This window comes from Aquarana catesbeiana, linkage group LG04 (genome assembly GCF_042186555.1).
Source record: "Aquarana catesbeiana isolate 2022-GZ linkage group LG04, ASM4218655v1, whole genome shotgun sequence".
NCBI classification, from domain to species: Eukaryota; Metazoa; Chordata; class Amphibia; order Anura; family Ranidae; genus Aquarana; species Aquarana catesbeiana.
Genome location: NC_133327.1, coordinates 96,760,305 through 96,776,199, shown reverse-complemented (window position 1 = coordinate 96,776,199; position 15,895 = coordinate 96,760,305). Strand labels below are relative to the sequence as shown.

Sequence of the window (15,895 nt, the reverse complement as noted above, 5' to 3'; positions counted from 1 at the left end):
TCACGTGAGTCACCAGGTGTTCCTTAGCGAGCTAAAGGGGCCTAGCAGGGTTGTTGCATAGGGGCTTGGCGAGCTCTATTAAAGGGTCTCCCTTCTGAGGTGTGTTAATACTACACCCAGGTATTCTTTTTGTGGCTGGTAAATGTCTTCAAAAAAGTGGAGCGGGACTAACACTACACGGAGGGGCATACCTATATCGTCAGTTCCTGATGAACCTAGTTGTATCCCTAGTGCTGTTTCCCCTTAAAAAGACCAGAGGCGTCCAGGCAATCTAAACTGCTGCACCTATCTGGTATTGTGCCTACAGTCAAAGCTGCTGCTTCACCCTTTATCACCAAGGATGAAGTGTTCTCAGCCCTAGCTGGGTTAGAGCACAGGATTGCTGGCATAATTGCCTCCATCCCGCAGGGAGGCAAGAAGTGTGACAGATCCCCCTCCCCGGAGCCTCCTAGTTTGGAGCAGGAATGGGTTGAGGATGGGGAAGAGCTAAAAGCTCAGGATTCTGGGGAGGGCCTGGTGGATGAGTCTGCTTCCGAGCAATCTGGACAAGATGATATCCAGTTGATGTCTGCCTCAGTGGCAGAGGCTTTTGATCCTGACTCTTACCGAGATGGTTTGTTCTGCCTTTAAGTTGCCTCTTGCAGAGGTTACTGAGCCCCCCTGGTCCTCTTTGGGGTCCCTGAGACCTCTTCAGGCCACACAGGCTTTCCCCTTACATCCTCTGTTGGAACAGGCAGTGTATGCTGATTGGGAACATCCTGACATGATTTTTGTTCCTCCTAAGAGGTTTTCCCTTTTATATCCCATGGATGAAAAATTTGTTAAGAAGTGGAGCATGCCAACCATAAATGCAGCAGTCTCTTCCTTAAACAAGAACTTAACTTGTCCGGTAGATAACGCACACGGCTTGAAAGACCCTGTTGACAAGAAATTGGAGTCATTATCAAAGGCTTTCTTTTCTTTGGCCAGTTCAGCTATTCAGCCAGCTGTTACAGCAATTGGTATCTGCTAGTCCGTAAAGGATCAGGTCAGACGGTCTGACAGGCCTAACCGGGAGGATGATCTGGCTGTAAATAGGACAGATATTCCTTGAGCGGTGTGTTTTGCTGTTGATGCTTTAAAAGATTCAATACAGCAGGTTTCTCGTTTGGCTCTCTTATCTGTACATATATGCAGACTTTTGTGGCTTAAGAACTGGTCAGCCGAGCTTCCCTGTAAAAAGTTATTGGCAGGTTTCCCCTTTCATGGGGAACATTTGTTTGGTGATTATTTGGACAAGTATATCCAAAAGATTTCCAGAGGGAAGAGCTCTCTACTTCCTGTGAAGAAAAGCAGCAGGCGTCCCTTATTTAAAACCTCAGGGACTGCTTCCTCAAGTGTCTCAACGCCAAGGCAGTTCCGTTGCCAACAGGGTGCTAGAGCCAGGGGCAAGCCACAAGGTCCTGGGTCCAAAACTCTTCTAAACCAGCACCAAGCCCTCCTTTTGAGGGGACGCCCCCACTCTATCGGGTGGGGGGAAGGCTGCTGCACTTTGCGGACATTTGGAGGATAAAAGTTCAGGACGAGTGTGTCACCTCAACTATATCCCGCGGTTACAAGCTGGCGTTGCGGGGGGTTTCCCCTCAGAGGTTTCTAAGATCCAGCGTTTCCTCGAATCCTCCAAAAAGAGACTTATTGCTTCAGGCACTACATCATTTAGTGCATCAAGGAGTGATTGTAGAGGTTCCTGTATCCGAAAGGGGCTCGTGGTTTTATTCGACCCTGTTTACGGTTCAAAAACCAAACTGGGACACAAGGCCCATTTTGGACCCAAGATCCCTGAACCAGTATCTACTGATCCAGTCCTTTCGGATGGAGTCTATGCACTCAGTAGTAGCCTCACTCCAGATGGGAGACTTTTTAGCCTCCATCGATATAAAACGCGTATTTACACGTGCCTATCTTTCAGCCTCATCAGAGGTTCCTGCGATTTGCAGTAAAGGAACGTCATTTTCAGTTTGTGGCTCTACCCTTTGGCTTGCTACAGCTCTCCGGGTGTTAACAAAGGTCCTAGCACCAGTACTGGGTCTTTTAAGGGCCCAAGGGATCTTGGTGCTCAGGTATCTGGACAACCTCTTGCTGAGAGATTGCTCACTACAGGCTCTAGAACAGAGCATAATATGCACAGTGCTGCATTTGGAAAGCTTAGACTGGATCATAAATACCAAAAAGTCAACCTTGAATCCAACTCAAAGTCTAAAGTATTTAGGTCTGATCCTAGATAAGGTCCAAGCAAAGATATTTTTGCCACCCATAAGGATCTGTGCCCTGAAGGATCAGGTGTGTCAGATAAGGGGCACCAAACAACCCTCCATTCGGCTCTGTATGAGTCTTCTATGGAGGACGGTGTCCTCTTTTGAGGCAGTGCCCTATGCCCAGTTACATTCCAGGTCTTTACAACAAGACATCTTCTTGGCTTATCTCCTCAGGCATGCTTTAGCCTAAACTGGTGGTTGCAGGATCAGAACCTGCGAAAGGGAAAATCCTTCGGTAACTTGGAGAGTACTCACTACAGATGCCAGTCTCTCAGACTGGGGAGCGACCCCAGAGGGGCTCACAGCTCAGGGGAAATGGTCAAGGACAGAACAGATCCTGCCCATCAACGTCCTGGAATTACGGGCAGTTTGTCTGGCCCTACCGTTCTGGATGGTGGAGCTTCAAGACTGTCCTATCAGGGTTCAGTCCAACAATGCCACTGCAGTGGCCTATTTAAACCACCAAGGCGGTACTAGGAGTCGTTCAGCTCTGAAGGAGGTGAACCACATACTAGTCTGGGCAGAGGGACATGTGCCGATTCTATCGGCAGTCCATATCCCAGGAGTAGAGAACTGGAAGGCAGATTATCTCAGCCGCTAGCAAATCAGCCCGAGGGAATGGTCCCTACATGCAGGTTTGTTCCAGGAAATTTGCCAGCGTTGGGGATGGCCAGAGGTCGACCTACTGGCATCCAGGTTCAACAACAAGCTACAGCAGTTTGTGTCCTGAAGAAGAGATCCTCCTGGCAATTGGAGCAGATGCTCTTGTAGTTCCATGGAGCCAGTACTCTTTGATTTATGCTTTCCCTCTGATCCCTCTCCTTCCACATTTGTTGCACAGGATTCGGAGAGAGGGGTTTCCAGTCATTCTGGTGGCACCAGCCTGGCCCAGAAGGCCCTGGTTCCCGGAGATTTTGTGACAATAGACGGGTCATGGACGCTTCCACGTCGCCCTGATCTACTGTCTCAAGGTCCTATATTCCGCCCCAATTTACACTCTATAAATTTGATGGCATAGCTATTGAAGCCAGGGTGTTAAAGGACCGTGGCATCCCGGGACCAGTGGTGTCTACCCTAGTGAATGCTACAAAAGCGGTCAATAGGAAGTTCTGGAAGACTTGTATTGCTTGATGTGAAGCCAAAAAATGTCATCCTCGGAAATACGTGATTGGGAGAATTCTCTTTTCTACAGTCAGCTGTGGAAATCAGATTGGCTTTGAGTACAATCAGAGGTCAGATTTTGGCCCTGTCAGTATTCCTCCAAAGGCCTTTAGCCTCCCATTCGCTGATCCAAACATTTATGCAACTCATTTGCTTCCCCCCATTAGGTCACCTATGTGTCCTTGGGACTTGAACTTGGTGCTGTCTGTGTTACAGAAACAACCATTTGAACCTATCAAGGAAATTCCATTAGACTTGCTGTCACGCAAGCTAGCCTTCCTGATGGCCATCAGAGGGTGTCAGATTTGACGGCCCTTTCATGCAGGGAACTGTACTTGATCCTTCACCACGACAGGGTTGTGTTATGACTTGTTCCATCCTTTTTGCCAAAGGTGGTGTCAGCCTTTCATTTAAATTGGGACATTATTTTGCCTTCTTTTTTCTCTCAGCCTCGTTCGGCAGAAGAGAGACGACTGCATTCCTTGGACGTTGTCCGGGCAGTGAAGGTTTATTTGTCTAGATCTGCGGAGAGCCGAGGATCAGACTCCTTTTTTGTTTTACCAAAAGGACCCAAGAAGGGGCAGGCAGCTTCCAAAGCTTCCGTTGCCAATTGGGTACGCCAATTGGTCATTCAGGCCTATGGTCTGAAATGTAAAGCTCCTCACTTTAGGTTGAGAGCTCATTCTACCAGAGGTGTAGGAACCTCCTGGGCTTTTCGCCATCAGGTATCTGTGGCTCAGATTTGTAAGGCTGCAACCTGGTCTTCAGTACATACATTTACAAAATTTTATCAAGTGGATGTTCGAGCAGCCGAGGATTCGGTGTACTGCGGGCTGCCATATAAGGTCTGATGGCTATTGTTTGGCAGGGTGTCTCCCTCCCCTCAAGGCTATTGCTTTGGGACATCCCAGTAGGTAGTGAATATTAGCCTAACTCTGTGTCCCATGATCTATGAAAAAGAAAATCGTTTTTTTTCGTCATACTTGCCTGTAAAATCCTTTTCCTTGAGTACATCATGGGACACAGAGGTCTCTCCCCTCTTTTGAGGATTCAGTGCTTGCTACCAAACTGAAGTACTTCCTGTATGGGAGGGGTTATATAGGGGATCACTTCCTGTCTAAAGACTTTTGGTCTACCAGTGTCCATTCACCTGGAGATGAAATATAACCCAGCAGGTAATGAATATTAGCCTGACTCTGTGTCCCATGATATACCCAAAGAAAAGGATTTTACAGGCAAGTGTGATGAAAAAAATATATTTTTATATTATAAAATATTGAAACTAGGATGGATCCCAGTGCTGACATTGGGGATGATTTACTAAAACTAGAGTGCAAAATCTGGTGCAGCTCTGCATAGAAACCAATCAGCTTCCAGCGTTTTTTTTTTTTGTCAATGCTTTAGGCCCCTTTTACACTAGTGGACCGATAGGGTCTGCCTGTCAGTTTTTCAGACAACCCGATCGGACCCTCCAGTCTCCTCTATGGAGCGACGGGTGTCAATAGACATGTCTGTTGACACCTGCTGACATCTGATCCTGTCCGCTGAAAACAGATGGATGGGGATCCATTCCCCATTTTGTCTGGTGGATCAGATGGCAGTCGGGTGTAAACAGACAGGCGATCTGTTTACATCCGACCACTCATAAAGAAGAGCGGGCTGCGCCTGTGTCCATTCTGCATAAGCAAAGCGGACACAGCCCAGCCATCTGCCTTCTCAGCGGGGATCAGCGAACAGATTCCCTGCTGAGTAGGCGGACACCATTGGAGCCTGCCCCGTGTGGAAGGGGTCTAATTGAACAAGCTGATGTTAGAAGCTGATTGGCTACCATTTACAGCTGCACCAGATTTTGCACGCTCCAGTTTTGGTAAATCAACCCCTTTTCCTTAGTATATAGTTACTGCCCTTTTTGTTTTTGTAGAGGTCTTTCCTGTGCTCTGATTACCTCTGTCTTCTTTTATAAATGTCAGGGCTTCAGCCGGTGTTTGACTTCAGAAATTGGTATGAAACAATGGATCTGTGTATGAAAGAAGTACAGCAGAAGCTGGATGAGGAACGAGCCAGGTAGTTGCATGTTGTGTTGTCTTTGCTGTGCCTGGCATCTGTATCTATAGACTATTAGAATACCTGTTGATTATGCTTCTTGTGTCTCCTTTATATCATTTCCTGGCCTTGTCATACTCCCCCCCCCCCCCCCCCTTTTTTTTCCCCAGTTCTACGGTTCCGCAGCAAATATCTGCCTATCTATGAACACCCTTATGAAGTAAATGTTTATCTCTCCTTAGATCTTTCTTTCAAAGGCGGTCATTCTCTTGTCTTCACTTTATGTTGCCTTGGTTTTTGTGCTCTTCTATACATCTTGTTGATCTGTTTTCTTTTCTGCTTGCAGATTTTCTTGGAAAAGTGAGAGAGTCATCGATCATGGCCGAAAAGTGAAATCCATGATTGTGAAAAGAAAACGTGAGCACATTGTTTACTTTTTTTACTTAGAGTTTTTTTTTTTGTGTTTGTATTTTATTTTTGTACCATGTATATGCATGTATTTTAATCAGTGTGTTTTTACCACTTGAAGACCTGGCCTATTCTGACAATTCTCTCCTACACGTTAAAATCTGTATTTTTTTTTGCTAGAAAATTACTTAGAACCCCCAAACATTATATATTTTTAGCAGAGGCCCTAGAAAATAAAATGGTGATCATTGCAATTTTTTCTGTCAGATGGTATTTGTGCAGGGGTTTATCAAACGCAATCTTTTGTTTAGCAAATACACCTTAATGAATTTCAATGCAAAAAAACACCATATATAGCCAAATGTTTGGTATAATATAAAAGATGTTATGCCAAGTAAATGGATACCTAACGTCACGATATAAAATAACACACGCTCCTTACCTTAAAATCTCAATAGGCAACACTTTAAAACATTTTTACAGGTTACCAGTTTAGAGTTACAAAGGAGGTATAGTGCTAGAATTATTGCTCTCACTGTAACGTTCATAGTAATACCTCACATGAGTTGTGCGAACACCATTTATATATGCATTTGCAACCTACATATGTGTTCACCTCTGGGGAACGGGGATGCTTAAACTCTTTCACTGCCGGGCCCTGTGCTCCATTTTGTACATTCAGGTAGCCAGACTATTTTTGGAACTTTTCCTTTGCTTTTTTATTTTTCACTTCAGCTTTCAGAGTTTGTAAAAGACCCCCAAACCATTTATTTTCTGAAAGCACATGACCAGTAGAATAAAAAGAAGGTGCTAATGATTTCTAGGGTCCCACGATATTTGCGCAAATGTTTATCAAAACAATATTTTTGCTTAAAATCCACTAAAATCATGATTAGCAGATAAATACACAGCAAATTTTACAAAATTCCTACTAAATATAAAAGCTTAACCTATATTGAGTTAATAAAGAACAAATATTTGTAGTTTTTAAATTGCACCTTTTTGCAAAATGGTGAAAATTGAACAGACGCAAAAGTGGAAAGATCCAAATTTCTCTAAAAATCTGAAGGTTTTAATTTTTCCTTTTACAGCTTTCAGAATTTGTGAAAGACCCCCAAAACCATATATTTTCTGAAAGCATATGACCTCCAGAATAAAAAGAAGGCGCTACTGATTTTTTTAGACCCTGCAATATTCTCGCAATTTTTTATCAAACCAATATATTCGCAAAAAATACACTGAAACCATTATTAGCAAATAAAAACACAGCTAATATTTTACAAAATTTTACAAAAATATAAAAGCTTAACCTGTATGGAGTTATTAAATAACAAATATTTGTCAAATTTAAATTGCGTCTTTTTGCAAAATGGTGAAAAGCTAACATAACCAAAAATGTCTCTAAAGATCTGGAGGTTTCCATTTTTTGCTTACAGCTTTCAGAGTTTGTAAAAGACCCCCCCCCCCACCATATATTTTCTGAAAGCGTATGATCTCTGGAATAGAAAGAGGGTGCTACTGATTTTTTTTTAGGCCCTGTGGTATTTGAGCCAATGTTTATAAAAACAATATTTTTGCTAAAAATACACCAAAACCATTATTAGCAGATAAAAACAGAGCTAATTTTACAAAATTCTTGCTAAATATAAAAGCTTAACTTGTATGGAGTTAATATATAACAAATATTTGCAATTTTTACATTGCGCCTTTTTTGCCAAATGGTTAAAATCGAACGTTCGCAGAAATGTAAATATACAAATTTCTCAAAAAAATCTGAAGAATTTGTGAAAGACCCCCCCAAACCATATATTTTCTGAAAGCATAGGACCATTAGAATAAAAAGAAGATGCTATTGATTTTTAAGGCCCCACAATATTTGCGCAAATGTTTACCAAAGCAATATTTTCACTAAAATCATTATTTTATTAGCAGATACAAACACCACAAATTTTACAAATTTCCTGCTAAATTCCTACTAAATATAAAAGCTTAAACTGTATTGAGTTAATAAATAACAAATATTTGTACATTTTAAATTGCGCCTTTTTGAATAATAGTGAAAATCGGAGGTAAGCAAAAGTTTCTTAAAAAAATCTGGAGGTTTTCCTTTTTCACTTGCAGCTTTCAGAATTTGTAAAAGACCCCCCAAACAACATAACTTACAAAATTCCTGCTAAATTATTACTAAAGCCTCGTTTACATGTGGCATACTAAAGTGTACGCCCATGGGGGGCCATGTTTACCCGCACAGGGATGCACAGGTGTTTTTAGAGAGAGAGAAAGTCCCTTTCTCTGCAGCACTTTACTTGAATGAAATAAGGAATCATTCGTTCCTCATTCGTTCATAAAATGTCAGTCTGATACATAGTAACACTCAGCTGTCAGTGGGACATCTAGGAGCGATCTGTAGTGATCGCTGCCTGCGCCCACTACACTACAGGGGGGGAGCTTGGTAGCAAGCCTCCCCAAGCCCCAACTTCACCCCCCACCCGCACCGCTCCCCCCCTCTCCCTGCCGCGCTCGCTGGTGCTCAGTGCAGGGAGAAGTGGCGGGAGGGGAAGGATGCTCAGAGCGGCCATGGATCGGGAGTGAGGGGGCAGTATGTGGGGTGATCTGAGTAATGGGGGGACACATCTGGATACCCCCCCAAGCCCCATGCAGCACCTGAAACCAGCGGGAGTGAAAGAGGAGAGATGCTGGCTAATGATGGTAGCTGCAGGGGATTGGGTTTGCTGGGGGGGTCGGATCGGGTGTGGGGGAGGGCGTAAATCGGTGCTGGGGTGGAAGAAGGGGGGGTGAAGGGGATAGTAAAGGAGAGTGGGGGGAGTAGTTTTAGCTTGAAGTTAGTGGCGGGAGGTGGAGAGGCAGGGGACAGGGAAGCGGCCGTGGGGGGGGTGTCACATTAGGGGTTAATAACTCTGATCAGCGGGTTGTAATTCGCTGATCAGAGTTATAGAATTATTCAGCAGATTCTGCTATAAGTTTATGGTCATTGAAGTGACCATGAGCTTATAGCAGAGGGAGAAATGAGTCCGTATGGACTTGGCCACCTGCGGGCAATTCTGTAGGTCTGTAGGTCTGTACGGCGTACGGACCTGCCAGTGAAAGGGTTAAAAAATTATTTTTATTATTATTTTTCTTTAAAAATACAATTATTTTTACACTGCAACTTTAACTTTTTTTTTCACTTTATTGCTATAACAAGAAATGTAAACATTGATAAAAATAAAGCACGACAGGTCCTCTTTATGGAAGACATCTGGGGTCTGACTTCATGCTTTCCAGAAAAAAATGGCTCTGTTTACATTTTCCCTAACCGGAAGTGACGAAATGCTTGTAGCTTCCCGTCTCTTAGACCCTAATCAACTGTATGACCAGCCGGCAGAACCGCCTGCTTCAGTGCTAGGCTCCCTGATCGTACAAGGGGAGCGATCCCCTCCTGCCGCTTGTAACAGTGATTCAGTGCCTAATTAGCCGTTAGGGTGACTTTTACAATGTAGGGCATTGCTGGCTGAAAACTGCTTGAACACATTGACTTAAATGTATTTGACTGTGCATCAAGTGGTTAAAACATCAGAATTGGACCAGAGAGCAGTGGAAAAAGGTGGTGTGATCTGTCGAATTCAAGAATAGTATAAAGAACGCAGCAACGAGTTTGAGGTGTTGGCTTGAGCATGTGCTGGAAAAACAAGTCCTCACAACTTACAGGACTTAAAGGATCTGATACTACAGCATACCTTCATAGGTCTAGTGAAGTCCATGTCTTGATGGGTTATAGTAGGTTGCTCATAATGTTATTGCTGATCAGTGAATAGTTATAGTGGCCTGGGCCAGCTCCCCTGCCCCTTGCTTCACCTCCCTACAACACCTTTTATGTGGCTGCCTGGGAAGGAGCCAAGGGGAATACTATAGAGTGTAACTTTAGTGACTGCTCTGAGGCTGCTGATATCACATCCAAAATCACAGTCCCAGCAGCAGTCTCTGGGCTTTTTGATGTGTACATAAGGGAGGCTTTTACCAGTAAATAACGTGTAAAAAATTCACATGTTATCCTATAGGAAGACTGTTGTTGAAATAAGTGGCCCAGTGACAGTCTCCTTAAAGTACAACTAAAGGCAAAACCTTCTATTTTCGTTTTGGAGTGTAGAGGGATTAGAACATCTGTCAGTTCTTATTGCTACTCCTGTCCCCATTAGGGAGATTCACCCTCTCTATTTTTTCTGGTTACAATTATCATCAAAAGTAGTTCTGGCGACCTGGGGGTCCCCAAGAAATTCCTTTAATTTGCATGGATTTTTTCTCTCTTCCTGTTTTGGCTATGGGACAGGAAGTGGAGGTAAATTCCCCCCACCCCCCTACATGGGACACAGATGGCAAAAAAATAAACTGATAGGGGTTATGATCTTCTCATACTCTATCCAAAATGAAAAAAAAAAGTTTTGCCTATAGTTCTACTTTAAAATCCTTAGAACAGCCAGAATCCCTGACACCCAGACACTCTCATATGCACGCTCCAACTTTAGTTTATAAAGCCTTTGTTTAGGCCCAATCCTTCTTTAACTTCCTGATTGTTTCATGACCCTTGGCTTCACTCACCAATAGTGAGGTGTGAGTTAAGGCCAAACGTTGGGAAAGGCAACTGTAGCCACTATTTTAAAGTGGAGGTCCACCACAAAAAAAAAAATTGCATCAAAAAATCCCTAAAAAATTGGAGGAAAAAAAAACATTTTTTAACTCGCCTGAAATAGCTGTTGCTAGGCAGTCTTCCTAATCTGCCTCTTCCTACTACTCTTCCTACTTCCTTTATTTTCCAAAGAGGGTACAGTTTACAACCCAAGTAGGTGACATAAAACATTTGATATGATCAGGTAACAAAAAAGAGGGTCACAGAAACAAATTTACATATCAACTGACCCAGCAATACACAGTACAGATGAGCACGTGAAATATTACGGTTTCAGAATTCGTTGACAGCGGTTAGAGCTGGGGGAACTTACAAGTAACTATAAGGGGGACCCCAGCATAAAAACATAAAAATGTCAAACTGTACTATATAAAAAAATTTGTACAATATCGGGATGCAGGGCATCCTGATGGCCAGTTGGATCATAAATGCGACATTGATTTGGGATTGAGGTGGATGAGGACATAAGCAACATTCAAAAAGTATGACCCACAACTAGACTAAATATCCAAGGGGGGAAAAAAAGGGGGGGGGGGGTTGGGGTTGGAGGAGCAGGTGTCCCAAATGTTTTCCAATTTCGTAAGCTGTAGAGAAATGCCACGGATCCGTGAACACCTGCAAAGAAAAGTATGCAGCTGGAGACCACTCAGGAGTCCAACGGAGGGTCCGTGGCAGACACTCCAACAGAGGAGGAGAGTTGGCCATCTGGACCCACAAAGTCACAGAGATGAAGCCGTCTGCTCGCCGCCAGTCGTTGGAAGTGAGGGTTCTGAAGGCCGGGTGCAAATTCCATATTGCCTAGAATCAGTACCATGGGGCAGGGTGATGGCGTCACTGTAGAATGTTGGAAGGGGTCCCTAGCCATGAACAGTGTGCTGCCTAAGGTGGGGTGATCCGTGAGGGCTTTGGGCAGAGGTAAGGTAAGCCATGGCCAACTCTTAGCTGTTCCATTGGAGTCTTCCATTTCCATGGCCAACCAGTGTTTCGCCTCCGTGTGGCAGTGCCAATCTACCAATCTTGTGAGATGCGTCGCCCTGTAGTAGGCTTTCACATCAGGGAGGCCCACTCCTCCTCTATGCTTAGGGCGAGAGAGAAGTTTAAGACCCCTTTCACACTGGGGCGGTTTGCAGGTGCTATTGCGCTAAAAATAGCGCCTTCAAACTGACCCGAAACAGCCGCTGCTGTCTCTCCAGTGTGAAAACTCTCAGTGCGCTAGCAGGATGGGAAAAAAAGTCCTGCTAGCAGCATCTTTGGAGCGGTGTATGCACTACACCTTCACCGCTCTTGCCGATTGAAATCAATGGGGCAGCGCGGCTATACCACTGGGAAAGCGCCTCTGCAGAGGCGCTTTGCGGTGGTTTTTAACCCTTTCTCGGCAGCTAGCGGGGGTAAAACCGCCCCACTAGCGGCCGGATACCGCCGCTAAAATGACGGCAAAGCGCCGCTAATAATAGCGGCACTTTACTGCCGACGCACCTCCCGCCCCAGTGTGAAAGGGGCCTAAGTCTGAGACGGGGCCTGCGATGAGACCATATGAAGTCTCGATACAAAGAGCTAACTTGCTTAAAAAATGTTGGAAGGAAGCGGATGGGGAGCGCCTACAAGTACAACACCCTCGGCAACATGGTCATCTTGAGGGCGTTGCAGCGGTCAAACCATGTTAATGTGAGTGTGTGCCAATGGAGGAGATTCACTCTAAGACGGATAAGTAGTAGAGCAAAGTTCGGTGAATACAGGAGGGGTCAGAGGTAACGTCAACGCCCAAATAGTGTAAAGAGTTAGTTGCCCAGTGGAGGGGAAACGCCGAACTCAATGACTTGACAATATCCTTGTCCACCGTGACGTTGAGAGCGGAAGATTTGGAGAGATTAATTTGGAAAAAAGAAAGAGAGCCACACTCTTGCAAGGACTGGAGCAGGTTTGGCAGGGAGGTGAGGGGTTCCGTTAGGAAGAAAATCAGATCATCCGCAAATGCGGCCACCTTGAGTAACCAATATTTTAAGCATTCTTGACTACTGTACTATACTGTATTGTGAAAAAAAAGGTCTAAACACAAAACTCCAGCTCAATAGCGTTGTTTTAATTTGCATAAGTATAGGACACAAACTAAAATTCTGTCCTGTACAATACAATGATGTATAGCGTGTTGTTCGGGTGGGGAGAGCTGGTCGTAAGTCCGAGAGGAGTATCTGTAGTAACCTTTTTGATGTCATAGGTTCCCCCAATATGACTAAAATATGGACCAATGATGTTGACCAGGGGTGTTGCTAGGTCTACAAAAGATCTGAGGCTAGAGCCCATAGCAGTGAAGTAAAGAAAGTCGTACGCTTGGGGGGGCATACACATGTATATAATATATGTGTGTGTGTATAATATACAGTATCTCACAATAGTGAGTACACCCCTGACATTTTTGTAAATATTTTATTATATCTTTTCATGTGACAACACTGAAGAAATTACACTTTGCTACAATGTAAAGTAGTACGTGTAAAGCTTGTATAACCTATACATTTGCTGTCCCCTCAAAATAACTCAACACACAGCCATTAATGTCTAAACCGCTGGCAACAAAACTGAGTACACCACTATGTGAAAATGTCCAAATTGGGCCCAAAGTGTCAATATTTTGTGTCACCACGATTATATTCCAGCAGTGCCTTAACCCTATTGGGCATGGAGTTCACCAGAGCTTCACAGGTTGCCACTGGAGTCCTCTTCCACTCCTCTATAATGACGGAGCTGGTGGATGTTAGAGACCTTGTGCTCCTCCACTTTCCGTTTGAGGATGCCCCACAGATGCTCAATAGGGTTTAGGTCTGGAGACATGCTTGGCCAGTCCAATACCTTTACCCCCAGCTTCTTTTTAGCAAGGCAGTGGTCGTCATGGAGGTGTGTTTGGGGTCCTTATTATGTTGGAATACTGCCCTGCAGCCCAGTCTCTGAAGGGAGAGGATCATGCTCTGCTTCAGTATGTCACAGTACATGTTGGCATTCATGGTTCCCTCAATGAACTGTAGTTCCCCAGTGCCGGCAGCACTCATGTAGCCCCCGACCATGACACTCCCACACCATGTTTGACTATAGGCAAGACACACTTGTCTTTGTACTCCTCACCTGGTTACCGCCACACACACTTGACACCATCTGAAGCAAAAAAGTTTATCTTGGTCTCATCAGACCACAGGACATGGTTCCAGTGATGCATGTCCTTAGCTTGTCTTCAGCAAAAGAGGCTTCCTTCTGAGACGACAGCCATGCAGACCAATTTAATCAAGTGTGCGGCGTATGGTGTGAACACTGATAGGCTGACCCCCCCCCCCCCCTCCACCACCACCACCACCTCTTCAACCTCTGCAGCAATGCTGACAGCACTCATACGTCTATTTCACAAACACAACCTCTGGATATGATGCTGAGCACGTGTACTCAACTTCTTTGGTCGACCATGGCGAGGCCTGTTCTGAGTGGAACCTGTTCGGTTAAACTGCTGTATGGTCTTTGCCACTGTGCTGCAGCTCAGTTTCAGGGTCTTGACAATCTTCTTATAGCCTAGGCCATCTTTATGCAGAGCAACAATTCTTTTTTTCAGATTCTCAGAGAGTTCTTTGCCATGAGGTGTTATGTTGAACTTCCAGTGACCAGTATGAGAGTGTGAAAGCGATAACACCAAATTTAACACACCTGCTCCCCATTTACACCTGAGACCTTGTAACACTAATGAGTCACATGACACCGGGGAGGGAAAATGGCTAATTGGGCCAAATTTGGACATTTTCACTTAGAGGTGTACTCACTTTTGTTGCCAGCGATTTAGACCTTAATGGCCGTGTGTTGAGTTATTTTGAGGGGACAGAAAATTTACACTGTTATACAAGCCGTACACTCACTACTTTACATTATAGCAAAGTGGAATCACTTCAGTCTTGTCACATGAAAATATATAATAAAATTTTTATAAAAATGTGAGCGGTGTACTCACTTTTGTGAGATACTGTATGTATACATATCATTACATATCTGAATATGGATGCCCCCCTCATTACATCAGGGTCCCTAGAGAGCCTCCCTACTTACATCAGGGTACCCAGAGCCCCCCTCATTACATCAGGGTCCCCAGAAAACCCGTTTCTTACATCAGGGTCCCCAGAAAGCCCCTTCCTTACATCAGGGTCCCCAGAGAGCCTCCCCCTTACATCTGTGTCCCCAGAGAGCGCCAGGACTCAGGAGTGCGCTACATAAAGAATGCAGGGCCCAGCTGTGCCCAGCAATGCAGCCTCACCTGTGCCCAGCACTGCACCCCCCCCTGTAGTGACCTCTGTCCCCTGCACCCCACTATAGTGTCCTCTGTCCCCTGCACCCCCCACCCACTGTAGTATCCTCTGTCCCCTGCACCCCCCACCCCACTGTAGTATTCTCTGTCCCCTGCACTCCCCACCCCACTGTGATATCCTCTGTCCCCTGCACCCCCCACCCCACTGTGGTATCCTCTGTCCCCTGCACCCCCCACCCCACTTTGTTATCCTCTGCCCCATGCATCCCACTGTAGTATCCTCTGTCCCCTGCACCCCCCATCCCACTGTAGTATCCTCTGTCCCCTGCATCCCACTGTAGTATCCTCGGTCTGCTGCACCCCACTGTAGTATCCTCTGTCCCCTGCACTCCCCTCCCCACTGTAGTATCCTCTGTCCCCTGCACCCCTCACCCCACTGTAGTATCCTATGTCCCCTGCACCCCTCAACCCACTGTACTATCCTCTGTCCCCTGCACCCCCCCCACTGTAGTATCCTCTGTCCCCTGCACCCCCCCACCCCACTTTAGTATCCTCTGTCCCCTGCACCCCCCCCAACTGTAGTATCCTCTGTCCCCTTCAACCCCCCCAACTGTAGTATCCTCTGTCCCCTGCACCCCCCACTCCACTATAGTGTCTTTTGTCCCCTTCAACCCTCCCCCCTATGGTGTTCTCTGTCCCCTGCACCCCCCACCACACAAACACACACTGTGTAGGTACTCTCCTACCTTACACAGGTGTACAGTGAGCAGAGCATCAGAGATCAGGATTACAGGGCTGGATGGGGGCGGGAACTACTGAAGTCAACTTTTCACATTAACAGGCTGGTGATTGGTTGCTAGGATCGTCCGGCAACCAATCACCCGCTGTTTAATGTAAAATGTTTACTCCTGCGGTTCCCGCCTCTATCCAGCCCTGTGATACTGGCCGCTGTCCAATGAAGAGGACAGCGGCGAAAATGTCCGCAGGCCGGGTGCCCGTATTCAGCAATGGCAGGCGGGATGCCCGTATTCA

The 15,895-nt window shown here is 45.4% G+C and overlaps 1 protein-coding gene across 2 annotated transcripts in view; it reads left to right on the top strand.

Annotated features, from left to right (window-relative positions):
- TAF1B (TATA-box binding protein associated factor, RNA polymerase I subunit B) overlaps positions 1 to 15,895 on the top strand; it is a 290,995-nt gene that overhangs the window by 187,547 nt on the left and 87,553 nt on the right. For both annotated transcript variants that reach the window (XR_012243755.1, XM_073625402.1), the window contains exons 12-13: positions 5,426 to 5,519; positions 5,845 to 5,915. Coding sequence is in view for 1 of the 2 variants with exons in the window: in XM_073625402.1 (XP_073481503.1) it covers positions 5,426 to 5,519; positions 5,845 to 5,915 (165 nt within the window). In the remaining variant the exon portion in view is untranslated. The remainder of the gene's footprint in view (positions 1 to 5,425; positions 5,520 to 5,844; positions 5,916 to 15,895) is intronic.